The following is a 27,191-nucleotide window of genomic DNA, read 5'->3' on the forward strand; positions in this document are numbered from 1 at the left end:
GTGGCCTGTTTGAAACATGTAGGTATTACAGAGGTTGAAAATGTCAGTGAAGACACTTGCCAGTTGGTCCGCGCATGCTCGGAGCACACGTCCTGGTAATCCATCTGACCCCTTGTGAATGTTGACCTTTTTAAAGGTTTTGCTCTCATTGGCTACGGAGAGTGTTATCAGTACCGAACAGCTGATGCTCTCATGCATGCCTCAGTGTTGCTTGCCTTGAAGCGAGCATAAAAGGCACCTAGCCCGTCTGGCAGACTTGTGTCACTGGGCAGCTTGCGGCTGGGTTTCCCTTTGTTGTCCGTAATAGTTTGCAAGCCTTGCCACATCCAACGAGCATCAGAACCGGTGTAGTAGGATTCAATCTTAGTCCTGTATTTACGCTTTGTGTTACGCTCGTCGTCGGAATGAGGAGACCAAGGTGCAGCGTGTTAAGTGTACAGCTTACTTTATTAGATGAACACCAAAAAAATATATATATATAAACAAACATAATGTTCATAAGTATGATCCCCAATCAGAGACAACGATAGATAGCTGCCTCTGATTGGGAACCATACCAGTCCAAACAAAGAAATAGATCACCTAGATTGCCCACCCTAGTCACACCCTGACCTAACCAACCACTTTGCCTATTTGATGGTTAGTCTGAGGGCATAGCAGGATTTCATATAAGTGTCTGGATTAGTGTCCCGCTCCTTGAAAGAAGCAGCTCTAGCCTTTAGCGCGGTGTGGATGTTGCCTGTAATCCATGGCTTCTGTCGGGGATATGTACATACGGTCACTGTGGGCACGACGTTGTCAATCCACTTATTGATGTAGCCTGTGACTGAGGTGGTATACTCCTCAATGCATGTGGATGAATCGCAGAACATATTACAGTCTGTGCTAGCAAAACAGTCAACATATGACAACAAATGAATGCAATCTCATTTAATGAGGAAAATTATCTTGGGTTGGAGAAGCTTCTAGTGATGGCTCTATACATTCTGGTGAAAAGGGAGGGTTTGCGACTCTTCTCTTCAGGTGGGAAGGAATATGCGATGTCATTTCCCTCTGGAGCAAAGGAGCCATGAGAATTTGTCCTCGACTCTGCAAAGAAAGACCATCCAGTATGTCATGGGTAACAATTCAGAGCAGAGTGCAATGTCTTTCCAAATGAATTAGTTGAACGCTAAAGTAATAATATCTTAGTCTTGAATGAGCAGCAGCAGGGCTTACCTGTAAAGTACACAGTAGGGGAAGTGTTCTGAGGCTGGTACTCCATAGACTTTTGAGGACAGTGGTCCTTTCTAACTTTCTTGGAACCCTGTTTGGTGGGAAAAGGCACATTAAAACAAACTGTTATATATCTTAAAGTACAGTATATCAACTGGAAAAAGGCAATACAATGCTAAAATACTGAATTATATAAACAAATAATATCTCATACATTCAAAAGCAGTGTTATTCATGAAAAATCTGTACTTGTACTATACCTTTATGTTAAAGCACATCTTGCTGAACATGGTTTTCTTGCTTTTCTTGGACTTGAAGATGGGGATCTGCTCTCCAGTACTGCTGGTGCTATCCCTTACCAAATCCAACATCCCTTCTACAATGTCACTGGTGGCCATGCTGGTACCGGACTCAAAAGAACATTTGGCATTGGCTTTGGTGATCATTTGATGACTTGAGCCAACTGATAAGGCATCCATCATTTTGTTGACCATGACCTTCGTGAGCTGATTCATTGTGTCACTATCCTCTGGCTTGCTCTGATTGAGCTGGATAGGAAAGACCATGCAAGTAGAGGTGCTTGGTTCATTCTGGACTGAAACATCAATGTTTATATTTTCATACTCATCTAACCACTGTTTTAGGAAGCCCTTCACTGTCTCTTCAGCAAATATCTGGAGAAGTTGAGAGGAGAGCTTCCTGGATATGGCACATTGTTCCTTTCCCCATTTCAGCCTTGAAAGAATGGAGTCTGAAGCACTTCTGGCTGCTGCCAATGTTAAGACCTGTGGAGTGCTGTGGCTGTCCTGAAGGGCTATCACTTTATCCACAAATTCATGACTGAAAATGTGGATGGTCCCAGTGGAAATTATTTTTCTCAATTTCCTAACAGCAGATTGGAGGTCGTCAGGATGAGAAGCACCCTGTCCATCTTCCTGTGTGTTCTCAACACTTTCCACCATTTCGTCCACTACCACCCCAGCAGCTTGCCTGACTTTGTCCACAAAGGATGGGGGAAGTAAGTTCTCTGTGTGAAACAAGTCCTGAATGATCATGTTTCTTACAATGGGAAAGTCACTCTGAGCAGATAATTCAGTGGGGATGGGAGTACCGGGCAAGGTGAAGTCCCATTCTGACTGCTTTGATTTTGAAGTAGGTGTTAGAGAGATGGAGGAGCGTGAAGAAGAGGTATTTCTTGTATTTTGGCTGTCAGCACTCCTACAACGGATCGTGCCAATATCCTCCAGCATGGATCCTGAGAGCTTAGTGGTTTTAGGTAGTAATTTGTGCGGAATGTCCACACAGGCATCGTTTCCACCAGGTGTAACACTGCTCTGGTTGACCTCAAGATGGCAGAGACTTGCTCTTTGTGAAGCAGGACTGCTTTGATATGTAAATATTTGGATTGAACCAAGTGTTGTGTCTGACATTTGAAGATCTTTTCTGAGAAACTCTGTAATCTTACTTTGCAGACTGTAGTAGATGTTACGAGCAACAGACCAGATTCTTTTCTCAGAAACCTGTCCAGTGGTGAGCAGGGAGGTTCCAGATACCATGTCAGATGATTGGGTGGTCTGGGTGAGCTCCTGCAGATCTTTCACTATGGTTTGTATAATATCAGTAGATGTGGTGGATGTAGATACAGACTGGAGGTACTTATCTGTTGTACCTTCCTCCACAATGTTAAATGACCTAGAGAGGACCTCACTCACTCCTTTCTCAGCTTTGGTTTGGAACTCATGACTAGAAAGTTTTTGGAGGCTCTTTGTTGAAAGACTGTGGGAAGATGCAATGCCTTTGGAGGCAGCCGTGCTGCAATCTAGACTTACTGGAGAGGTTCGCTCAGTAGAACCTTGGAGACGTTCAAACATGTCTTCACATGGTGTTGGGGACCTTGACAAGGAGATGTCCTTCAGCTGAGACAGAACACCACCTACCAATATGTTGACCTCAAGGGACATATCAGATATTTTCTTTCCTACTGTGGAGAAGCAAGGTGCATTTGATGTCTGATCCTCGCATGAGGTCAAGATTGTTGAAATGACCTGTTTGGTACTATTGTTCATTAGACCCTCGTCTGTTTCAGTCAGAGAAGTTTTGAACTCTCGCTGACACCCGTGTGTAGAGTCACTTCCTGGTTCAAACTGGGCAAGTGAGGCACACTCTTACTAGCTTCGTCAAGTTCTGGCTTGCCAAACCAAGGTACTCTTAGTCACAAGATGTCCAGAGTCCTCTGTGGGTGTATGGCTAGACATTCTTCTCTGCACGTCTGACCTCCGCGGTGAATGGTGAAGCCCTTTAATGTCTTCTTAATATTTTTATATAAACTAGTGGTAGCAGACCAGATCCTGCTCTTTCGCTTTTGTGCATTTTCCTGGAGGTCAGGATCTCTCTCCTCTACTTCTGCAGGTTGCGCCAAGCTCTGCAGGTCTTCCACAAATGTGTCAATGATGCCAAAGGCAGGAGAATCCGCACAAATATCCTTTGACAAGGTTCTCTGGTTTTGAACGGAACAAGACCTGGATGCTACAGAATAAGCAGGCTGTGCACTAGTTAAGCTACTGTTGGACCTTTTAACTAGGAACTCACTCACTGCTTGAGTGGTGTCTCTCTTGAATTCCTCACTTGAGAGTTTTCTAATACAATCTAACAGGGCATCAAGATCGTCAATGAAGCCAACATGCGATGCCAAAAACGTGATCTTGTCCTTCAGATCTTTCAGCAAATTCTGTTCGTTCTCGTCAACAAAAGCCACCATTGTGTCAGAGATCATGTCATGACTTGCCCTGTTAGACTCTTGCTCTCTTGGTCAACTTTTTCAAGTTTAGCAGCCAGCTCTCTCACCATGCTCTCAGTCACCTTGGTCTGTGAGTCTCCCCTTACCGGTGTCACTTGAGAGGTTTGGCTAGCGGAGGCACTCTTAACGACCACTGATACGGCCGACTTGACATCTTTAATCACTTCTGCCATTACAGCAGGGGTCATCTTCGGAGAGCCTGCACTTCCAGATGGAGAATTGGACATGCATGCAAGTTTGGAGAGAGAACCTTGCAGGCTGTCCTGCACACAGGTGACGAGGGTGTCCTCTGAGACACCTAAGAGGACTTGTAGCGAGTCAGAGTTGGTTGTCTTCTTCTGCACATCAGACAGAGAGGTTCTTGAAAAAAAAAACAGAAATCATCACAGTCAAACAAATAATATGTAAGGCTGTGAGGAACGTTGCTCTGGTGGAGGTGTGTCAAACACATCTGCACCATTGAAAATAGTGGGGAATCGTTGCTTTTGCTCTGGGAAAACACCTTAGTGTGGTGGAGGTGTGTCAACCACATCTAATAATAAAAAATAATAATTTATTCAACTTCTATAGTTCTTTTCATTACAGAAAGATAAAAGAGAAAAGCTTCTGCCGGTTTGGAGAAGAAAAAAAAAGACTAAATATTCTGTTTTAAAGTCAAATAATATGATAAATTAGAGTACTTTTTTTGTATAAGTAATTTGTATTGAAACTGGCTTGTACAGTTGAAGTCGGAAGTTTACATACACTTAGGTTGGAGTCATTAAAAGTCGTTTTTCAACCACTCCACAAATTCCTTGTTAACAAACTCTAGTTTTGGCAAGTCGGTTAGGACATCTACTTTGTGCATGACACAAGTAATTTTTCCAACAATTGTTTACAGACAGATTAGTTAACTTATAATTCACTGTATCTCAATTCCAGTGGGTCAGAAGTTTACATGCACTAAGTTGACTGTGCCTTTAAACAGCTTGGAAAATTCCAGAAAAGGATGTCATGGCTTTAGAAGCTTCTGTTAGGCTAATTGACATCATTTGAGTCTGTGGATGTATTTCAAGGCCAACCTTCAAACTCAGTGCCTCTTCGCTTGACATCATGAGAAAATCAAAAGAAATCAGCCAAGACCTCAGAAAAAGAATTGGTTCATCCTTGGGAGCAATTTCCAAATGGCTGAAGGTACCACGTTCATCTGTACAAACAATAGTACGCAAGTATAAACACCATGGGACCACGCAGCCGTCATACCACTCAGGAAGGAGACGCGTTCTGTCTCCAAGAGATGAACGTACTTGGGTGCGAAAAGTGCAAATCAATCCCAGAACAACAGCAATGGACCGTGTGAAGATGCTGGAGGAAACAGGTACAAAACTATCTATATCCACAGTAAAACAAGTCCTATATCGACATAACCTGAAAGGCCGCTCAGCAGGGAAGAAGCCACTGCTCCGGAAGCCGCCATAAAAAACCCAGACTACGGTTTGCAACTGCACATGGGGACAAAGATCGTACTTTTTGGAGAAATGTCCTCTGGTCTGATGAAACAAAAATAGAACTGTTTGGGCATAATGACCATCATTATGTTTGGAAGAAAAAGGGTGAGGCTTGCAAGCCAAAGAACACCATCCCAACCGTGAAGCACGGGGGTAGCAGAATCATGTTGTGGGGGTGCTTTGCTGCAGGAGGGTCTAGTGCACTTCACAAAATAGATAGCTTCATGAGGATGGAAAATTATGTGGATATATTGAAGCAACATCTCAAGACTTCAGTCAGGAAGTTAAAGCTTGGTCGCAAATGGGTCTTCCAAATGGACATGACCCCAAGCATACTTCCAAAGTTGTGGCAAAATGACTTAAGAACAACAAAGTCAAGGTATTGGAGTGGCCATCACAAAGCCCTGACCTCAATCCTATAGAACATTTGTGGGCAGAACTGAAAAAGCTTGTGCGAGCAAGGAGGCCTACAAACCTGACTCAGTCATACCAGCTCTGTAAACAATTTAAAGGCAATGCTACCAAATACTATTTGAGTGTATGTAAACTTCTGACCCACTGGGAATGTGAATAAATAAATAAAAGCTGAAATAAATGATTCTTTCTTCTTCTATTATTCTGACATTTCACATTCTTAAAATAAAGTGGTGATCCTAACTGACCTAAAACAGGGAAATTTTACTTGGATTAAATGTCTGTGAAAAACTGAGTTTAAATGTACTTGGCTAAGGTGTATGTAAACCCAAAACTTTATGGCCATTGATCCCCTAAAAAAAAAAAAGTGAAAGCTATAAACATCAAATACTGTTTAAAGACAATCATAAATAAAAGGCAGTATTGAAGAATGGTTACAGACATACCTCAAATGGTTTTACTAGCTTCCACTGCCCAGTGCCCATCTCCTTAGTCAGGTAAATCTCCTTGAACTGATTCCTGCTCTTCTTCCTCTTCCTGATCCATACAGTTGGAGGAAGGGTGGGAGTCGGGATGCGAAAGCTATTGTAAGAACTGCCTGGCCTCTTAGGTACACCAGCCTCAGTAAACGGGACTTGGTGTTAACCTTATCGTCTAACAGACTGGTGAGTGACGATGTGAGAGATCTCTGTGACAATGGGAGAGGCAGCATCTTGGATGCCCAGTAGTTCGTAAAGACCTGGGATGATGATCTGCATCAGCTTGTCCGATAAAAACTGGACAATCCTCAGACACAAGCCGGCAAGCTGTTGTTTTGTCAGCTGTATTCCAGAAACAGAAGAAGTGTTTTAAAATGTTGCATAGTGTGTCTTTCAAAAGCTTATGAACAAGGTTAAACATTCAGTGATCATTGTATTCTAAATAAGCTTTCAGATCTTACCGGGTCAGAAATGCCATTACGAATCCCTACTCCATTGCCTGAAAATTATTCAATGAATTATTCATATTAATAGTATTAATATTGTCAGAAATGTCGGTCAGTAGAGTCATCAGATTAAACAGTATTTTACACATGCTTTGTAGCAATTGTTTTGACAACATTGTGGTGTGACAACTTTTTAGCAATGGAAATGTAGTTGATGAATCTGCTTTCATACAATCCTTTACAGGTTTGATAGTAGTACTGTACCAAAGGAAATAGAACATACTCCTCAGTTAGGTTCTGCAGGAAGTTGATAATCAGTGAAAAAGACTCAAGATTTTTGGCACTGTTGAGGCTCTCTTCTTCTGTGGTTTCCACAGTGCTGCTTTGCTTCTGGTAGAAATAAACATTATGAGTCTCAAATAATGGCACCAACAGAGTCAAACTTAACATATACAACAAATATCATACTGAAAGAACTTATGAACCGTTAGAGAGTGGAGGAGCATTGGCAACGTTGGACAAATTTAAACAACTGAAACACAACAGAGATGGTTGTGGTACGTCAACATTGCCAATGATAGCATCACTATAACATTTTATTGGATTAATGTTGTAATATGAAATGACAAGGTCAACTTACCATCTCATTGACAGCTTCAGAGGTCAGGTGGTCATCCACCACACAGACAGGCAGGTCTAGAGACTGGGACAAGGCTCTATGGTCATAACCAGGAGAGAATGGAAACAACATCAGAGCAGTCCCAATGGCAGAATCTAACCACTGTCTTCATGTCAAAGACTCACTTAGTAGTTAATACATGGCCACAAATAATGAGGGGTTCAAATAGATCGGCTGGGGACTTGACCCTACAAATGACTCCATGAATGACGCCTGACCTGCCCCATAACAAGTTCTTTCTTATTAGTCTCTCTCTCTTAATCTCCACACAAATATCTAACTGGACAGAGTGTAAGTGGCCTTACCTGACTGTCTCAGTGTCTCAGAATGACATCTTCTGATCCAAATGTTGTTCAGCTGTCAGTGTGAGTGGACCAATTCAACTTTGTCTTGATCTGTAGCACGGAGGAACTTAAAACTTGCAAACCCTCTCCACTCTGCTCCATCGATGTGGATAATGACTGTTTGATGTGAACCACAATCCTCCTTAGTTTTGTTGAGTTGAGTGTGAGGTTATTTTCCTTGGACACCACCTGACAGGTCACCTCCTTATAACGTTGTTGGAATTAAGCCTACCACTGTTGCTCTGTCAAACTTGATGATTGAGTTGGCTCTGTTCGTGGCCCTCTCCTAGTCTGGGTGAACAGGGAGTACACTTGGCATGCCTACCCTTTGGGCCCCTATCATTTTATCAAACAAACAGGAAATTAATCTTCTCCTTTCCCCCTCACCACCAGGGGGCGGCCCGTCAGGAACAGTACCCAGTTGCACAGGGCGGGATCAGACCCAGGGTCTCGAGCTTTTGATGAGCTTGGAGGGTACTATGGTGTTGAATGCCGAGCTGTCAGTCGATGAACTGCATTCTCACTTAGGTATTCCTCTTGTCCAGGTGGATTAGGGCAGTGTGCAGTGTGGTTGAGATTGCACTGTGGACCTCCCAGGGCGCTAAGAAATTGGCGTGGTCCTAGGGTGTCAGGTAGGGTGGAGGTGATATGTTCCTTGACTAGTCTCTCAAACACTTCATGATGACGGAAGTGATTCACACAGGAAGTCGTTTAGCTCAGTTACCTGCTTTCTTGGGGCAGGAACAATCATGGCCCTCTTGAAGCATGTGGGAACAGCAGACTGGTATAGGGATTGATTGATTCACCCGTACAGGGATGGCCAGCTGGTTTCATGCTCTGAGGGCGCGGCTGGGGATGCCGTCTGGGCCTGCAGCCTTCCAGGGTTAACACGTTAAATGTCTTACTCATCGGCTGCAGTGAAGGAGAGACCGCATGTTTCATGTTGCATGTTTTCGTTGGGCTTCCGTCTGGCCACTCTACCATAAAGGTCTGATTGGTGGAGTGCTGCAGAGATGGTTGTCCTTCTGGTGGCACTGTAGAGGAACTGAGTCCTCAATCAGGCGGGCACCCAAAAAGTTATTTAGTCATCCTTCCTCTGAGCAAGACATCCTGGTCCTGACTGGCTGGGTTTCTTCAGTAGTCTGTGATTGACTGTAGACCCTGCCACATGCCTCTTGTGTCTGAGCCATTGAATTGAGATTCCACTTTGTCTCTGTACTGACGCTTAGCTTGTTTAATCCTTGCGGAGGAATAACCCCATTCTTTATATTCGGACATGGACCAGACACCTTCCCCCTGATTAAAAGCAGTGGATGCTTTCATTTAAAGTGAATCCTGCCATCAATGTCACGGTTTCTGGTTTGGGAATGTTTTTACCGTTGCTATGTCGCTCTCTTAAGAGCGCTCTAATGACTTAAATGAATCATTTAAATTTCCATCTCCTTGCTGAAAATGTCCCAGTCCACGTGATGGAGGCAGTCTTGGAGTGTGGAGTCAGCTTGGTCTGACCACAGCAGACGGGGCAAAGTTGATCTCTCAAACTGAAAATAATGACTGACCTGAACCATTTACAGTGGCTGTGGGGCATTTTCCTTATTTTGTTGCCTTATAACTTGGAATTTTTTTGTGTCAACTTGGGACCTTGGTATGTGCCTTTCCAAATCATGTCCAATCAATTGAATTTACCACAGGGGACTCCAATCATGTTGTAGAAATATCTCAAGGATGATCAAGGGAAACAGGATGCACCGGTTGCTCAATTTCGAGTCTGATAAAAAGGGTCTTGAATACTTATGTAAATAAGGTATTTCTTTGCAAAGAAAATAAAGTTTTTGCCTTTGTCATTTGGGGGGGATATTGCTGTAGATTAAATGAAGAAATTCTGTTGGAAGATAATCCACATTTGAATAAGGCTAAATCAGGTGAACAGAAGAATTTGAGTTCAAGTCAATGTTTTCTTCATCACACCATGTCTCGTTATTCAAATGCATGAAGCAGTCTATAAGATATATCTTATTACAGTTTAAGCCTGTTTGTTATTTTCTTCCATCTGGCAATATCATATTAATGGATTAAATCTATTTAGTTTGTTTTGTTGTGAGTATTTTTTATTAATCGTTTGAAAATACAAGTATTATCTACTTTCTGAAGGACAGCCAAGTTGATAAGCAACATAGAACCTACAAACAATTATGACATCATTGGAACACATGCACGTGTCACAAACACCTTTAGCCCAAAAAAGCAGTGTAGCAGTGCTGCCCAAGCTGGGGGCGATACACTTTTATTAGGCTTTTATTCAGATTCACAAACAATGCTCTACTTGAAGTCAATGAGTAAACATGTAGCAACATGGCTGAGCTTTAACGTGTAAGTAGAAATTGACACTAACCATATGTATAATCCTAAAATGCTTGCCCTAAATACCAGTCTAGAACCCAGGTATGTCTCCTGCTATTTATAGTATCTTTCAAGTACATCTTATTACAGTTTAGGCCTATCTTATTATTTTCTTCCATCTAGCAATATCATTTTAAGGGCAAATACACACACATGTGTTGTAGGTCAATGAACTCCATAGTTTTAATCAGAGTTTATAATAAGGAAGGGGAATTCTGTAACAGTTTATGACATCAAAGGTATGGCAGCTATGGAGAATCATTTTCAAAACAATGTCCAAAGCGGGAAATCATTGGATGTGATTCATTCGATTCTATGCAATTTCATCTTTGAGGACTGACATGGAAGCAACCATTACACAACCCTGAACTCAATAACCCCACCCCAGTTTCAGAAGAGATATCAAACCATATCTTGTCATTCTGTATTACTGTGCCTGGACAGTGATGGATGGCTATATGGAGCATCCTTGTCCATCATGTTCAGTGTGTTAGTGCTCTCACCACAGCGAGGCAGCAGAGTACCAGTTGAGGTAGGTGCAGGCAGAGCGTAGTAATTAAAGGCAGTGGTAGCCTATCCATCCCCATATCAACACCTGCAGCATCTCATGACACGCGCTCACACTCCCCCATTTACCACAACTTCCAAACTAACTGGACCTAAAACAATGTGTAACTTAATGGCCATTCCAAGTCAGGATCACACCTAATACCAAATAGCTAGAGGATAAACCACAAATAAATTCATGTTTTGTAGGGGGGAGTTGACGATTATGTGGTGGTTGTTTCACTATCGATGATGAAATTGCATTAAATCAAAAGAGTCAGACCCAATGATTTACTGTTCGTAAGGACAGAGTGCCACTAGTAATATTGAACATTAAGTCGAAATGTAGCTAGGGGAGTTCAAGATCCAAGATCACATTTTCTTTCTATGGATTAGCCCATCTGTCAAGTGTTGGTTGTCCAGTAAAAAACTCAAACTTCAAATTAAGATTATCAATCAGATTCTGTGATCAATGTGAATCTGTGAACAGTCTTGTGAATCTTTACTAGAGTCCCCATTAGCTAACGCTATAACATTAGCTAATCTTCCTGTGGTCCAACACCAATTGATAAGACATTACAAACAATTACAAATTAAGACTTTACAAACATTTAACAAGTAGACAATACAGACAATTAAAATACCTGACATTCAACATTCAGTTGATGCTTTGTAGGTGATGCAATAGCTGTAAACTATAGAGCTCGTGGCCAAGGTGAGTTAAGCGGCTAGAGTGGTTTCCTGTATGCCCATGCTGCACATAGCCCACCCCAATGCACTAGTTAGCCTAGTAAACAAGCCTATACACCGCGGGTAAATTGCCACTATTCACTGTTACAGTGGTCAGAGATCACAGCCAGAAGCCTACCACTACCAACGGGCTTGTCACGTTCTGACCTTTATTTCCTTTGTTTTGTATTTATTTAGTATGGTCAGGGCGTGAGTTGGGTGGGCAGTCTATGTTTGATTTTCTATGATTTGGGATTTCTATGTTTCGGCCTAGTATGGTTCTCAATCAGAGGCAGGTGTCATTAGTTGTCTCTGATTGAGAATCATACTTAGGTAGCCTGGGTTGCACTGTTTGTTTGTGGGTGATTGTCTATGTTGATGGCTTGTTTCAGCGCAGCTCGCATTAGCGTCACGGTTGTTATTTTGTTTACTGTTTTTGTGTAGTGTTTCAGTGTTCAGTGTTTTCTTTATTAAAATTCACGATGAACACATATCACGCCGCAGTTTGGTCCTCCGATCCTTCTCGCCTCTCCTCCGACCGTGACAGGGCTACAACTGTTCAGTATTGTTGTCTAATTTATGGACATCGTCTATGTGACTTTTTTTAAATGATCAAGTAGGCCCAACACAGCTTCAGAAGATGTAGGTACATTTGACCAATATTCATGTATCCATTTTTCAGTTAGCATGGTCATGTTTCCTTTCACGTGAGAAATATTAACCAAAGCATCATTTTCCCTTGCTTATCTCCTTCAAAATACTGCAAGCTACAGAGCTATATAAATAATGACTGTATTGGCATGATTCCATACCTTATTATTGACTTCAATTGGAGGTGCAATTCACTCCTTTTGACGAGTAGGTTTGGTCCTCATTTCCAGAGCAAATGTGCAACAGTTCTACACACACATATTTAACTGTCTGTTTTCATTACATCATCAGCTACCTTTGTTACATCACAAAGCCAGCTGGCTAAATCTGGCACATTTACAGAAATACAGTAGATTGTCCCTGTCAAATACATTTGATAAAAAATAAATGTCCAAAACAAACAGTGGTGGAAAAAGTCCTCAATCAGTCAGTTGCAAACAGTATGACTCAAGTAAATGTGAAAGTTGCCCAGTAAAATACTACTTGGGAAGTATTTGGTTTGAAATATTCTCAAGTATCAAAAGTAAAAATAATTTTAAAAATTAAGCAAAGCAGACAACACAATTGTATTGCTTTTTTTGAATGTAAGAATAGCCAGGGGCACACTCCAACACTTAGACATAATTTATAAACTAAGCATTTGTGTTTATTGAGTCTGCCAGATCAGAGGTAGGGGATGTTCTCTTGATAAGTGTGTGAATTGGACCATTTTCCTGTCATACAAAGCATTCAAAATGTACTTTTGGGTATCAGGGAAAGTGGATGGAGTCAAAAGTACATTTTTGTCCTTTATGAATGTACTGAAGTTGTCAAAAATATAAATAGTGAAAGTACAGATACCCCCAAAACGATTTAAATCATTTTTACTTAAGTACTTTGCACCACTGAAAACAAACCTTTTCTAATGTCTCTATATCACTGGCTTGCAGGGTTTTCACCATTGACCCTTCATGTAATGGTATCGAAGTTCAAGATCCATCTTGGCTTAATGTAGGTAACAAGTATTGAAGGTGTTTAACTTAAACTTTTGTTAGTCAACGTTCACGTTCGTAATGATAGTTTATTACACTTGTGTGAGCAGTCCAACTGGTATGAAAAATATCCCATTCATAATAGAAAAGACAATGTTCAGAATACCTGGAGTGACAATTGATGGAAAGGGTTTACAGCATTACAAAAGTTTGATTAAAAACGGAATATTTATTCACCCACAATTTATTCTTGGCACACTCTTTCAACTTGAAAATTAGGTTATGTTCAAGGATATTTATATTTTTGTGGCTTAAAAATAGAGTACAAACTCAGTCTGTACATCACTTTAATATTATTAATAACCAATGTCAAGGCGTCATGATACAGAGAAAGACATACAAATGCTACAGTCTACCAACATCAAATAAATGCTGATGACAGACATATTTATGCAAAAAACAGGGGGTCAATTAATTTAGATACAGTCACAAGCTCCAATCTGAATGGCAGCAGGGAGAATATGATGTGGACACCAAGGAACTTAATTCTCAATCCGCTCCACTACAGCCCTGTTGATGTGAATGGGGGAGTGTTCTGCCCTCCTTTTCCTGTAGTCCACGATCATCTCCTTTGTTTTGCTCATGTTGAGGGAGAGGTTGTTGTTCTGGCACCACACTGCCAGGTCTCTGACCTCCTTCCTATAGGTTGTCTCATCATTGTCGGTGATCAGGCCCACCCCTGTTGTGTCGTCAGCAAACTGAATGATGGTGTTGGAGTCATGCTGGCCATGCAGGAGGGGACTATGCACGCACCCCTGAGGGGCCCCCATGTTGAGGATCAGTGTGGCAGATGTGGTGTTGCCTACCTTTACCACCTGGGGGAGGCCCTTCAGGAAGTCCAGGATTCAGTTCCAGGGTCCTTAGCTTAGTGATGAGCTTTGTGGGCACTGTGGTGTGCCTAATGCAACGTCCGGGTTGGAGCGAGCAGTCGCATCCGCACTTCGGTCTGCACTTCGGTCTGCAGGTAGTATAACTTTTCATTACATTTCATTATAGTACAACGGTTTGATTTGTCTAATCTTAGCAATTTCTTCTTAGCTAGCTACATAGCCGTCTTTGTATCAAAGATAATTGCGTAATTATCGTATTTCGTCGTCCTAACGTATCTGCCCAGCAGCTAGCCAGCTAGCTAACGCCCACCGTCTACATAGCTAGCTACATAGCCGTCTCTGTATCAAAGATAATTGTGTAGATAATTGTGTAGTCTAGAGCGATTTTCTAGGTTACCTAGCCAGCTATTGTCGTTCTTTTAACGCAACGTAACGTAATCAACACTGCTAGCTAGCTAGCCAGCTAGCCCCTGAATCAACAACGCAGCCAGCTATTTGTCGTCCTTAACGTAGGAGACACTGCTAGCTAGCTAACAGCTAGCCAACGTCTACCGATTAGAACTCAACAACCCGGTCGCATTCCGCCTCGCTCCACAGGTAGTATCACATTTTCATTTCATTTCATTACAGTACAACGGTTTGATTTGTTTGATCGTAGCTAGCTACATAGCTAGCTACATAGCCGTCTCTGTATCAAAGATAATTGTGTAGTCTAGAGCGATTTTCTAGGTTACCTAGCCAGCTATTGTCGTTCTTTTAACGCAACGTAACGTAATCATCAACGCAGCCACTGCCAGCTAGTCTACAAAGTCAACAACGCAGCCACTGCCACCTAGCCTACTTCAGCAGTACTGTATCATTTTTAATCATTTTAGTCAATAAGATTCTTGCTACGTAAGCTCAACTTTCTGAACATTCGAGACGTGTAGTCCACTTGTCATTCCAATCTCCTTTGCATTAGCGTAGCCTCTTCTGTAGCCTGTCAACTATGTGTCTGTCTATCCCTGTTCTCTCCTCTCTGCACAGACCATACAAACGCTCCACACCGCGTGGCCGCGGCCACCCTAATCTGGTGGTCCCAGCGCACGACCCACGTGGAGTTCCAGGTCTCCGGTAGCCTCTGGAACTGCCGATCTGCGGCCAACAAGGCAGAGTTCATCTCAGCCTATGCCTCCCTCCAGTCCCTCGACTTCTTGGCACTGACGGAAACATGGATCACCACAGATAACACTGCTACTCCTACTGCTCTCTCTTCGTCCGCCCACGTGTTCTCGCACACCCCGAGAGCTTCTGGTCAGCGGGGTGGTGGCACCGGGATCCTCATCTCTCCCAAGTGGTCATTCTCTCTTTCTCCCCTTACCCATCTGTCTATCGCCTCCTTTGAATTCCATGCTGTCACAGTTACCAGCCCTTTCAAGCTTAACATCCTTATCATTTATCGCCCTCCAGGTTCCTCGGAGAGTTCATCAATGAGCTTGATGCCTTGATAAGCTCCTTTCCTGAGGACGGCTCACCTCTCACAGTTCTGGGCGACTTTAACCTCCCCACGTCTACCTTTGACTCATTCCTCTCTGCCTCCTTCTTTCCACTCCTCTCCTCTTTTGACCTCTCCCTCTCACCTTCCCCCCTACTCACAAGGCAGGCAATACGCTCGACCTCATCTTTACTAGATGCTGTTCTTCCACTAACCTCATTGCAACTCCCCTCCAAGTCTCCGACCACTACCTTGTATCCTTTTCCCTCTCGCTCTCATCCAACACTTCCCACACTGCCCCTACTCGGATGGTATCGCGCCGTCCCAACCTTCGCTCTCTCTCCCCGCTACTCTCTCCTCTTCCATCCTATCATCTCTTCCCTCTGCTCAAACCTTCTCCAACCTATCTCCTGATTCTGCCTCCTCAACCCTCCTCTCCTCCCTTTCTGCATCCTTTGACTCTCTATGTCCCCTATCCTCCAGGCCGGCTCGGTCCTCCCCTCCCGCTCCGTGGCTCGACGACTCATTGCGAGCTCACAGAACAGGGCTCCGGGCAGCCGAGCGGAAATGGAGGAAAAGCTCGCCTCCCTGCGGACCTGGCATCCTTTCACTCCCTCCTCTCTACATTTTCCTCTTCTGTCGCTGCTGCTGAAAGCCACTTTCTACCACTCTAAATTCCAAGCATCTGCCTCTAACCCTAGGAAGCTCTTTGCCACCTTCTCCTCCCTCCTGAATCCCCCTCCCCCCCCCTCTCTGCAGATGACTTCGTCAACCATTTTGAAAAGAAGGTCGACGACATCCGATCCTCGTTTGCTAAGTCAAACGACACCGCTGGTTCTGCTCACACTGCCCTACCCTGTGCTCTGACCTCTTTCTCCCTCTCTCTCCAGATGAAATCTCGCGTCTTGTGACGGCCGGCCGCCCAACAACCTGCCCGCTTGACCCTATCCCCTCCTCTCTTCTCCAGACCATTTCCGGAGACCTTCTCCCTTACCTCACCTCGCTCATCAACTCATCCCTGACCGCTGGCTACGTCCCTTCCGTCTTCAAGAGAGCGAGAGTTGCACCCCTTCTGAAAAAACCTACACTCGATCCCTCCGATGTCAACAACTACAGACCAGTATCCCTTCTTTCTTTTCTCTCCAAAACCCTTGAACGTGCCGTCCTTGGCCAGCTCTCCCCCTATCTCTCTCAGAATGACCTTCTTGATCCAAATCTGTCAGGTTTCAAGACTAGTCATTCAACTGAGACTGCTCTTCTCTGTATCACGGAGGCGCTCCGCACTGCTAAAGCTAACTCTCTCTCCTCTGCTCTCATCCTTCTAGACCTATCGGCTGCCTTCGATACTGTGAACCATCAGATCCTCCTCTCCACCCTCTCCGAGTTGGGCATCTCCGGCGCAGCCCACGCTTGGAGGCGTCCTACCTGACAGGTCGCTCCTACCAGGTGGCGTGGCGAGAATCCGTCTCCTCACCACGTGCTCTCACCACTGGTGTCCCCAGGGCTCTGTTCTAGGCCCTCTCCTATTCTCGCTATACACCAAGTCACTTGGCTCTGTCATAACCTCACATGGTCTCTCCTATCATTGCTATGCAGACGACACACAATTAATCTTCTCCTTTCCCCCTTCTGATGACCAGGTGGCGAATCGCATCTCTGCATGTCTGGCAGACATATCAGTGTGGATGACGGATCACCACCTCAAGCTGAACCTCAAAGTCGGCAAGACGGAGCTGCTCTTCCTCCCGGGAAGGACTGCCCGTTCCATGATCTCGCCATCACGGTTGACAACTCCACTGTGTCCTCCTCCCAGAGCGCTAAGAACCTTGGCGTGATCCTGGACAACACCCTGTCGTTCTCAACTAACATCAAGGCGGTGGCCCGTTCCTGTAGGTTCATGCTCTACAACATCCGGAGAGTACGACCCTGCCTCACACAGGAAGCGGGCAGGTCCTAATCCAGGCACTTGTCATCTCCCGTCTGGATTACTGCAACTCGCTGTTGGCTGGGCTCCCTGCCTGTGCCATTAAACCCCTACAACTCATCCAGAACGCCGCAGCCCGTCTGGTGTTCAACCTTCCCAAGTTCTCTCACGTCACCCCGCTCCTCCGCTCTCTCCACTGGCTTCCAGTTGAAGCTCGCATCCGCTACAAGACCATGGTGCTTGCCTACGGAGCTGTGAGGGGAACGGCACCTCAGTACCTCCAGGCTCTGATCAAGCTCCTTTTGACCAGGTGGAAAAGGGCAGTATAGATTACGATTGATATGGCATCATCTGTGAAGCTGTTGGGGCGGTATGCAAATTGAAGTGGATATATAGGGTTTCTGGGATGATGGTGTTGATGTGAGCCTTGACCAGCCTTTCAAAGGCTATGGGGTAATAGTCATTTAGGCAGGTTACCTTCACTTTCTTGGGCACAGGGACTATGGTGGCCTGTTTGAAACATGTAGGTATTACAGAGGTTGAAAATGTCAGTGAAGACACTTGCCAGTTGGTCCGCGCATGCTCGGAGCACACGTCCTGGTAATCCATCTGACCCCTTGTGAATGTTGACCTTTTTAAAGGTTTTGCTCTCATTGGCTACGGAGAGTGTTATCACAGTCGTACCGAACAGCTGATGCTCTCATGCATGCCTCAGTGTTGCTTGCCTTGAAGCGAGCATAAAAGGCACCTAGCCCGTCTGGCAGACTTGTGTCACTGGGCAGCTTGCGGCTGGGTTTCCCTTTGTTGTCCGTAATAGTTTGCAAGCCTTGCCACATCCAACGAGCATCAGAACCGGTGTAGTAGGATTCAATCTTAGTCCTGTGATAGATAGCTGCCTCTGATTGGGAACCATACCAGTCCAAACAAAGAAATAGATCACCTAGATTGCCCACCCTAGTCACACCCTGACCTAACCAACCACTTTGCCTATTTGATGGTTAGTCTGAGGGCATAGCAGGATTTCATATAAGTGTCTGGATTAGTGTCCCGCTCCTTGAAAGAAGCAGCTCTAGCCTTTAGCGCGGTGTGGATGTTGCCTGTAATCCATGGCTTCTGTCGGGGATATGTACATACGGTCACTGTGGGCACGACGTTGTCAATCCACTTATTGATGTAGCCTGTGACTGAGGTGGTATACTCCTCAATGCATGTGGATGAATCGCAGAACATATTACAGTCTGTGCTAGCAAAACAGTCAACATATGACAACAAATGAATGCAATCTCATTTAATGAGGAAAATTATCTTGGGTTGGAGAAGCTTCTAGTGATGGCTCTATACATTCTGGTGAAAAGGGAGGGTTTGCGACTCTTCTCTTCAGGTGGGAAGGAATATGCGATGTCATTTCCCTCTGGAGCAAAGGAGCCATGAGAATTTGTCCTCGACTCTGCAAAGAAAGACCATCCAGTATGTCATGGGTAACAATTCAGAGCAGAGTGCAATGTCTTTCCAAATGAATTAGTTGAACGCTAAAGTAATAATATCTTAGTCTTGAATGAGCAGCAAAAGGGCTTACCTGTAAAGTACACAGTAGGGGAAGTGTTCTGAGGCTGGTACTCCATAGACTTTTGAGGACAGTGGTCCTTTCTAACTTTCTTGGAACCCTGTTTGGTGGGAAAAGGCACATTAAAACAAACTGTTATATATCTTAAAGTACAGTATATCAACTGGAAAAGGCAATACAATGCTAAAATACTGAATTATATAAACAAATATCTCATACATTCAAAAGCAGTGTTATTCATGAAAAATCTGTACGTGTACTATACCTTTATGTTAAAGCATATCTTGCTGAACATGGTTTTCTTGCTTTTCTTGGACTTGAAGATGGGGATCTGCTCTCCAGTACTGCTGGTGCTATCCCTTACCAAATCCAACATCCCTTCTACAATGTCACTGGTGGCCATGCTGGTACCGGACTCAAAAGAACATTTGGCATTGGCTTTGGTGATCATTTGATGACTTGAGCCAACTGATAAGGCATCCATCATTTTGTTGACCATGACCTTCGTGAGCTGATTCATTGTGTCACTATCCTCTGGCTTGCTCTGATTGAGCTGGATAGGAAAGACCATGCAAGTAGAGGTGCTTGGTTCATTCTGGACTGAAACATCAATGTTTATATTTTCATACTCATCTAACCACTGTTTTAGGAAGCCCTTCACTGTCTCTTCAGCAAATATCTGGAGAAGCTGAGAGGAGAGCTTCCTGGATATGGCACATTGTTCCTTTCCCCATTTCAGCCTTGAAAGAATGGAGTCTGAAGCACTTCTGGCTGCTGCCAATGTTAAGACCTGTGGAGTGCTGTGGCTGTCCTGAAGGGCTATCACTTTATCCACAAATTCATGACTGAAAATGTGGATGGTCCCAGTGGAAATTATTTTTCTCAATTTCCTAACAGCAGATCGGAGGTCGTCAGGATGAGAAGCACCCTGTCCATCTTCCTGTGTGTTCTCAACACTTTCCACCATTTCGTCCACTACCACCCCAGCAGCTTGCCTGACTTTGTCCACAAAGGATGGGGGAAGTAAGTTCTCTGTGTGAAACAAGTCCTGAATGATCATGTTTCTTACAATGGGAAAGTCAATCTGAGCAGATAATTCAGTGGGGATGGGAGTACCGGGCAAGGTGAAGTCCCATTCTGACTGCTTTGATTTTGAAGTAGGTGTTAGAGAGATGGAGGAGCGTGAAGAAGAGGTATTTCTTGTATTTTGGCTGTCAGCACTCCTACAACGGATCGTGCCAATATCCTCCAGCATGGATCCTGAGAGCTTAGTGGTTTTAGGTAGTAATTTGTGCGGAATGTCCACACAGGCATCGTTTCCACCAGGTGTAACACTGCTCTGGTTGACCTCAAGATGGCAGAGACTTGCTCTTTGTGAAGCAGGACTGATTTGATATGTAAATATTTGGATTGAACCAAGTGTTGTGTCTGACATTTGAAGATCTTTTCTGAGAAACTCTGTAATCTTACTTTGCAGACTGTAGTAGATGTTACGAGCAACAGACCAGATTCTTTTCTCAGAAACCTGTCCAGTGGTGAGCAGGGAGGTTCCAGATACCATGTCAGATGATTGGGTGGTCTGGGTGAGCTCCTGCAGATCTTTCACTATGGTTTGTATAATATCAGTAGATGTGGTGGATGTAGATACAGACTGGAGGTACTTATCTGTTGTACCTTCCTCCACAATGTTAAATGACCTAGAGAGGACCTCACTCACTCCTTTCTCAGCTTTGGTTTGGAACTCATGACTAGAAAGTTTTTGGAGGCTCTTTGTTGAAAGACTGTGGGAAGATGCAATGCCTTTGGAGGCAGCCGTGCTGCAATCTAGACTTACTGGAGAGGTTCGCTCAGTAGAACCTTGGAGACGTTCAAACATGTCTTCACATGGTGTTGGGGACCTTGACAAGGAGATGTCCTTCAGCTGAGACAGAACACCACCTACCAATATGTTGACCTCAAGGGACATATCAGATATTTTCTTTCCTACTGTGGAGAAGCAAGGTGCATTTGATGTCTGATCCTCGCATGAGGTCAAGATTGTTGAAATGACCTGTTTGGTACTATTGTTCATTAGACCCTCGTCTGTTTCAGTCCAGAGAAGTTTTGAACTCTCGCTGACACCCGTGTGTAGAGTCACTTCCTGGTTCAAACTGGGCAAGTGAGGCACACTCTTACTAGCTTGCGTCAAGTTCTGGCTTGCCAAACCAAGGTACTCCTTAGTCACAAGATGTCCAGAGTCCTCTGTGGGTGTATGGCTAGACATTCTTCTCTGCACGTCTGACCTCCGCCGGTGAATGGTGAAGCCCTTTAATGTCTTCTTAATATTTTTATATAAACTAGTGGTAGCAGACCAGATCCTGCTCTTTCGCTTTTGTGCATTTTCCTGGAGGTCAGGTTCTCTCTCCTCTACTTCTGCAGGTTGCGCCAAGCTCTGCAGGTCTTCCACAAATGTGTCAATGATGCCAAAGGCAGGAGAATCCGCACAAATATCCTTTGACAAGGTTCTCTGGTTTTGAACGGAACAAGACCTGGATGCTACAGAATAAGCAGGCTGTGCACTAGTTAAGCTACTGTTGGACCTTTTAACTAGGAACTCACTCACTGCTTGAGTGGTGTCTCTCTTGAATTCCTCACTTGAGAGTTTTCTAATACAATCTAACAGGGCATCAAGATCGTCAATGAAGCCAACATGCGATGCCAAAAACGTGATCTTGTCCTTGGGATCTTTCAGCAAATTCTGTTCGTTCTCGTCAACAAAAGCCACCATTGTGTCAGAGATCATGGCCATGACTTGCCCTGTTAGACTCTTGCTCTCTTGGTCAACTTTTTCAAGTTTAGCAGCCAGCTCTCTCACCATGCTCTCAGTCACCTTGGTCTGTGAGTCTCCCCTTACCGGTGTCACTTGAGAGGTTTGGCTAGCGGAGGCACTCTTAACGACCACTGATACGGCCGACTTGACATCTTTAATCACTTCTGCCATTACAGCAGGGGTCATCTTCGGAGAGCCTGCACTTCCAGATGGAGAATTGGACATGCATGCAAGTTTGGAGAGAGAACCTTGCAGGCTGTCCTGCACACAGGTGACGAGGGTGTCCTCTGAGACACCTAAGAGGACTTGTAGCGAGTCAGAGTTGGTTGTCTTCTTCTGCACATCAGACAGAGAGGTTCTTGAAAAAAACAAACAGAAATCATCACAGTCAAACAAATAATATGTAATGCTGTGAGGAACGTTGCTCTGGTGGAGGTGTGTCAAACACATCTGCACCATTGAAAATAGTGGGGGAATCGTTGCTTTTGCTCTGGGAAAACACCTTAGTGTGGTGGAGGTGTGTCAACCACATCTAATAATAAAAAATAATAATTTATTCAACTTCTATAGTTCTTTTCATTACAGAAAGATAAAAGAGAAAAGCTTCTGCCGGTTTGGAGAAGAAAAAAAAAGACTAAATTATTCTGTTTTAAAGTCAAATAATATGATAAATTAGAGTACTTTTTTGTATAAGTAATTTGTATTGAAACTGGCTTGTACAGTTGAAGTCGGAAGTTTACATACACTTAGGTTGGAGTCATTAAAAGTCGTTTTTCAACCACTCCACAAATTCCTTGTTAACAAACTCTAGTTTTGGCAAGTCGGTTAGGACATCTACTTTGTGCATGACACAATTAATTTTTCCAACAATTGTTTACAGTCAGATTTACTTATAATTCACTGTATCTCAATGCCAGTGGGTCAGAGGTTTACATGCACTAAGTTGACTGTGCCTTTAAACAGCTTGGAAAATTCCAGAGAAGGATGTCATGGCTTTAGAAGCTCATGTTAGGCTAATTGACATCATTTGAGTCTGTGGATGTATTTCAAGGCCAACCTTCAAACTCAGTGCCTCTTCGCTTGACATCATGAGAAAATCAAAAGAAATCAGCCAAGACCTCAGAAAAAGAATTGGTTCATCCTTGGGAGCAATTTCCAAATGGCTGAAGGTACCACGTTCATCTGTACAAACAATAGTACGCAAGTATAAACACCATGGGACCACGCAGCCGTCATACCACTCAGGAAGGAGACGCGTTCTGTCTCCTAGAGATGAACGTACTTGGGTGCGAAAAGTGCAAATCAATCCCAGAACAACAGCAATGGACCGTGTGAAGATGCTGGAGGAAACAGGTACAAAAGTATCTATATCCACAGTAAAACAAGTCCTATATCGACATAACCTGAAAGGCAGCTCAGCAGGGAAGAAGCCACTGCTCCGGAAGCCGCCATAACTACGGTTTGCAACTGCACATGGGGACAAAGATCGTACTTTTTGGAGAAATGTCCTCTGGTCTGATGAAACAAAAATAGAACTGTTTGGGCATAATGACCATCATTATGTTTGGAAGAAAAAGGGTGAGGCTTGCAAGCCAAAGAACACCATCCCAACCGTGAAGCACGGGGGTAGCAGAATCATGTTGTGGGGGTGCTTTGCTGCAGGAGGGTCTAGTGCACTTCACAAAATAGATAGCTTCATGAGGATGGAAAATTATGTGGATATATTGAAGCAACATCTCAAGACTTCAGTCAGGAAGTTAAAGCTTGGTCGCAAATGGGTCTTCCAAATGGACATGACCCCAAGCATACTTTCAAAGTTGTGGCAAAATGACTTAAGAACAACAAAGTCAAGGTATTGGAGTGGCCATCACAAAGCCCTGACCTCAATCCTATAGAACATTTGTGGGCAGAACTGAAAAAGCTTGTGCGAGCAAGGAGGCCTACAAACCTGACTCAGTCATACCAGCTCTGTCAGGAGGAATGGGCCAAAATTCTCCCAACTTATTGTGGGAAGCCTGTGGAAGGCTACCCAAAACATTTGACCCAAGTGAAACAATTTAAAGGCAATGCTACCAAATACTATTTGAGTGTATGTAAACTTCTGACCCACTGGGAATGTGAATAAATAAATAAAAGCTGAAATAAATTATTCTTTCTTCTTCTATTATTCTGACATTTCACATTCTTAAAATAAAGTGGTGATCCTAACTGACCTAAAACAGGGAAATTTTACTTGGATTAAATGTCAGGAATTGTGAAAAACTGAGTTTAAATGTACTTGGCTAAGGTGTATGTAAACTCCGAATTCAACTTTATGGCCATATCTATCCCTTAAAAAAAAAAAGTGAAATTGCTATAAACATCAAATACTGTTTAAAGACAATCATAAATAAAAGGCAGTATTGAAGAATGGTTACAGACATACCTCATGGCTGGCTTGGGCAATGGTTTTGGGCAGTAGCTTCCACTGCCCAGACTGCCCATCTCCTTAGTCAGGTAAATCTCCTTGAACTTAAGTTGTTGTGATTCCTGCTCTTCTTCCTCTTCCTGATCCATACAGTTGGAGGAAGGGTAGGGAGTCGGGATGCGAAAGCTATTGTAAGACTTTCGACTGCCTGGCCTCTTAGGTACACCAGCCTCAGTAAATCTCACGCGGGACTTGGTGTTAACCTTATCGTCTAACAGACTGGTGAGTGACGATGTGAGAGATCTCTGTGACAATGGAGAGGCAGCATCTTGGATGCCCAGTAGTTCGTAAAGACCTGGGATGATGATCTGCATCAGCTTGTCCGATAAAAACTGGACAATCCTCAGACACAAGCCGGCAAGCTGTTGTTTTGTCAGCTGTATTCCAGAAACAGAAGAAGTGTTTTAAAATGTTGCATAGTGCGTCTTTCAAAAGCTTATGAACAAGGTTAAACATTCAGTGATCATTGTATTCTAAATAAGCTTTCAGATCTTACCGGGTCAGAAATGCCATTACGAATCCTACTCCATTGCCTGAAAATTATTCATATGAATTATTCATATTAATAGTATTAATATTGTCAGAAATGTCGGTCAGTAGAGTCATCAGATTAAACAGTATTTTACACATGCTTTGTAGCAATTGTTTTGACAACATTGTGGTGTGATGTAACTTTTTCCGCAATGGAAATGTAGTTGATGAATCTGCTTTCATACAATCCTTTACAGGTTTGATAGTAGTACTGTACCAAAGGAAATAGAACATACTCCTCAGTTAGGTTCTGCAGGAAGTTGATAATCAGTGAAAAAGACTCAAGATTTTTGGCACTGTTGAGGCTCTCTTCTTCTGTGGTTTCCACAGTGCTGCTTTGCTTCTGGTAGAAATAAACATTATGAGTCTCAAATAATGGCACCAACAGAGTCAAACTTAACATATACAACAAATATCATACTGAAAGAACTTATGAACCTTTAGAGAGTGGAGGAGCATTGGCAACGTTGGACAAATTTAAACAACTGAAACACAACAGAGATGGTTGTGGTACGTCAACATTGCCAATGATAGCATCACTATAACATTTTATTGGATTAATGTTGTAATATGAAATGACAAGGTCAACTTACCATCTCATTGACAGCTTCAGAGGTCAGGTGGTCATCCACCACACAGACAGGCAGGTCTAGAGACTGGGACAAGGCTCTATGGTCATAACCAGGAGAGAATGGAAACAACATCAGAGCAGTCCCAATGGCAGAATCTAACCACTGTCTTTATGTCAAAGACTCACTTAGTAGTTAATACATGGCCACAAATAATGAGGGGTTCAAATAGATCGGCTGGGGACTTGACCCTACAAATGACTCCATGAATGAGGCCTGACCTGCCCCATAACAAGTTCTTTCTTATTAGTCTCTCTCTCTTAATCTCCACACAAATATCTAACTGGACAGAGTGTAAGTGGCCTTACCTGACTGTCTCAGTGTCAGAAACATCATAGTCTTGTTGTTCTATGTCCTCCAGGGACATCTCAGCTACAGCAGACGGGGCAAAGCCCGGGATGATCTCTCAAACTGAAAATAATGACTGTTTATGTGAACTGAACCATTTACAGTGGCTTGCGAAAGTATTCACCCCCCTTGGCATTTTCCCTATTTTGTTGCCTTATAACCTGGAATTAAAATTTATTTTGGGGGGTTTGTATAATTTGATTTACACAACATGCCTACCACTTTGAAGATGCAAAATATTTTTTATTGTGCCAACTGTGGGACCTTAGGTATGTGCCTTTCCAAATCATGTCCAACCAATTGAATGTACCACAGGTGGACTCCAATCATGTTGTAGAAATACCTCAAGGATGATCAAGGGAAACAGGATGCACCGGTGCTCAATTTCGAGTCTCATAGCAAAGGGTTTGAATACTTATGTAAATAAGGTATTTCTGTTTTTTTTCCGTTTTAAATTGCAAAAATGTCTAAACTGTTTTTGCTTTGTCATTATAGGATATTGTGTGTAGATTGACGAGGAAAATGTTGTATGTAATCCATTTTAGAATAAGGCTGTAACGTACAAAAAAAAAAAAAGTCAAGGGGTCTGAATACTTTCCAAATGCACTGAAGCAGTCTATAAGATATATCTTATTACAGTTTAGGCCTACCTTGTTATTTTCTTCCATCTGGCAATATCATATTAATGGATTAAATCTATTTAGTTTGTTTTGTTGTGAGTATTTTTATTAATCGTTTGAAAATACAAGTATTATCTACTTTCTGAAGGACAGCCAAGTTGATAGGCAACATAGAACCTACAAACAATTATGACATCATTGGAACACATGCACGTGTCACAAACACCTTTAGCCCAAAAAAGCAGTGTAGCAGTGCTGCCCAAGCTGGGGGCGATACACTTTTATTAGGCTTTTATTCAGATTCACAAACAATGCTCTACTTGAAGTCAATGAGTAAACATGTAGCAACATGGCTGAGCTTTAACGTGTAAGTAGAAGTTGACACTAACCATATGTATAATCCTAAAATGCTTGCCCTAAATACCAGTCTAGAACCCAGGTATGTCTCCTGCTATTTATAGTATCTTTCAAGTACATCTTATTACAGTTTAGGCCTATCTTATTATTTTCTTCCATCTAGCAATATCATTTTAAGGGCAAATACACACACATGTGTTGTAGGCCAATGAACTCCATAGTTTTAATCAGAGTTTATAATAAGGAAGGGTAATTCTGTAACAGTTTATGACGTCAAAGGTATGGCAGCTATAGAGAATCATTTTCAAAACAATGTCCAAAACGGGAAATCATTGGATGTGATTCATTCGATTCTATGCAATTTCATCTTTGAGGACTGACATGGAAGCAACCATTACACAACCCTGAACTCAATAACCC

The 27,191-nt window shown here is 43.2% G+C and overlaps 3 protein-coding genes across 3 annotated transcripts in view; 1 reads left to right on the forward strand and 2 right to left on the reverse strand.

The window, feature by feature from the left end:
- The window catches only part of LOC135564620 (protein ANKUB1-like), an 83,527-nt gene that overhangs the window by 47,642 nt on the left and 8,694 nt on the right, over positions 1–27,191 (forward strand).
- On the reverse strand, positions 429–3,287 carry LOC135564487 (uncharacterized). Its single transcript, XM_065009529.1, has 3 exons — positions 1,476–3,287; positions 1,219–1,306; positions 429–1,089 (listed from the first exon to the last, which is right to left on the reverse strand). Exons 1-3 carry the CDS (start codon positions 3,279–3,281, stop codon positions 944–946), a joined length of 2,040 nt encoding a protein of 679 aa, XP_064865601.1. The 5' UTR covers positions 3,282–3,287; the 3' UTR covers positions 429–943.
- Positions 18,344–26,029, reverse strand: LOC135564488 (uncharacterized). Its single transcript, XM_065009530.1, has 8 exons — positions 25,755–26,029; positions 25,411–25,486; positions 25,054–25,160; positions 24,783–24,819; positions 24,245–24,663; positions 19,276–22,177; positions 19,023–19,110; positions 18,344–18,893 (listed from the first exon to the last, which is right to left on the reverse strand). The coding sequence occupies exons 1-8, from the start codon at positions 25,811–25,813 to the stop codon at positions 18,748–18,750; spliced, it is 3,834 nt and encodes a 1,277-aa protein (XP_064865602.1). The 5' UTR covers positions 25,814–26,029; the 3' UTR covers positions 18,344–18,747.

The sequence above is a fragment of the Oncorhynchus nerka genome, linkage group LG25, assembly GCF_034236695.1.
Source record: "Oncorhynchus nerka isolate Pitt River linkage group LG25, Oner_Uvic_2.0, whole genome shotgun sequence".
Taxonomy (NCBI): Eukaryota; Metazoa; Chordata; class Actinopteri; order Salmoniformes; family Salmonidae; genus Oncorhynchus; species Oncorhynchus nerka.

Coding starts and splice junctions, on each gene's coding strand:
- LOC135564487 (XM_065009529.1), bottom strand. CDS start 3,281: ATGAACAATAGTACCAAACAGGTCATTTCAACAATCTTGACCTCATGC. Junction 1,307..1,475: donor AGATGTGCTTTAACATAAAG/GTATAGTACAAG, acceptor CCCACCAAACAG/GGTTCCAAGAAAGTTAGAAA. Junction 1,090..1,218: donor CCCTACTGTGTACTTTACAG/GTAAGCCCTGCT, acceptor CTTTCTTTGCAG/AGTCGAGGACAAATTCTCAT.
- LOC135564488 (XM_065009530.1), bottom strand. CDS start 25,813: ATGTCCCTGGAGGACATAGAACAACAAGACTATGATGTTTCTGACACT. Junction 22,178..24,244: donor TTGCCCAAGCCAGCCATGAG/GTATGTCTGTAA, acceptor GTTTTTTTCAAG/AACCTCTCTGTCTGATGTGC. Junction 18,894..19,022: donor CCCTACTGTGTACTTTACAG/GTAAGCCCTTTT, acceptor CTTTCTTTGCAG/AGTCGAGGACAAATTCTCAT.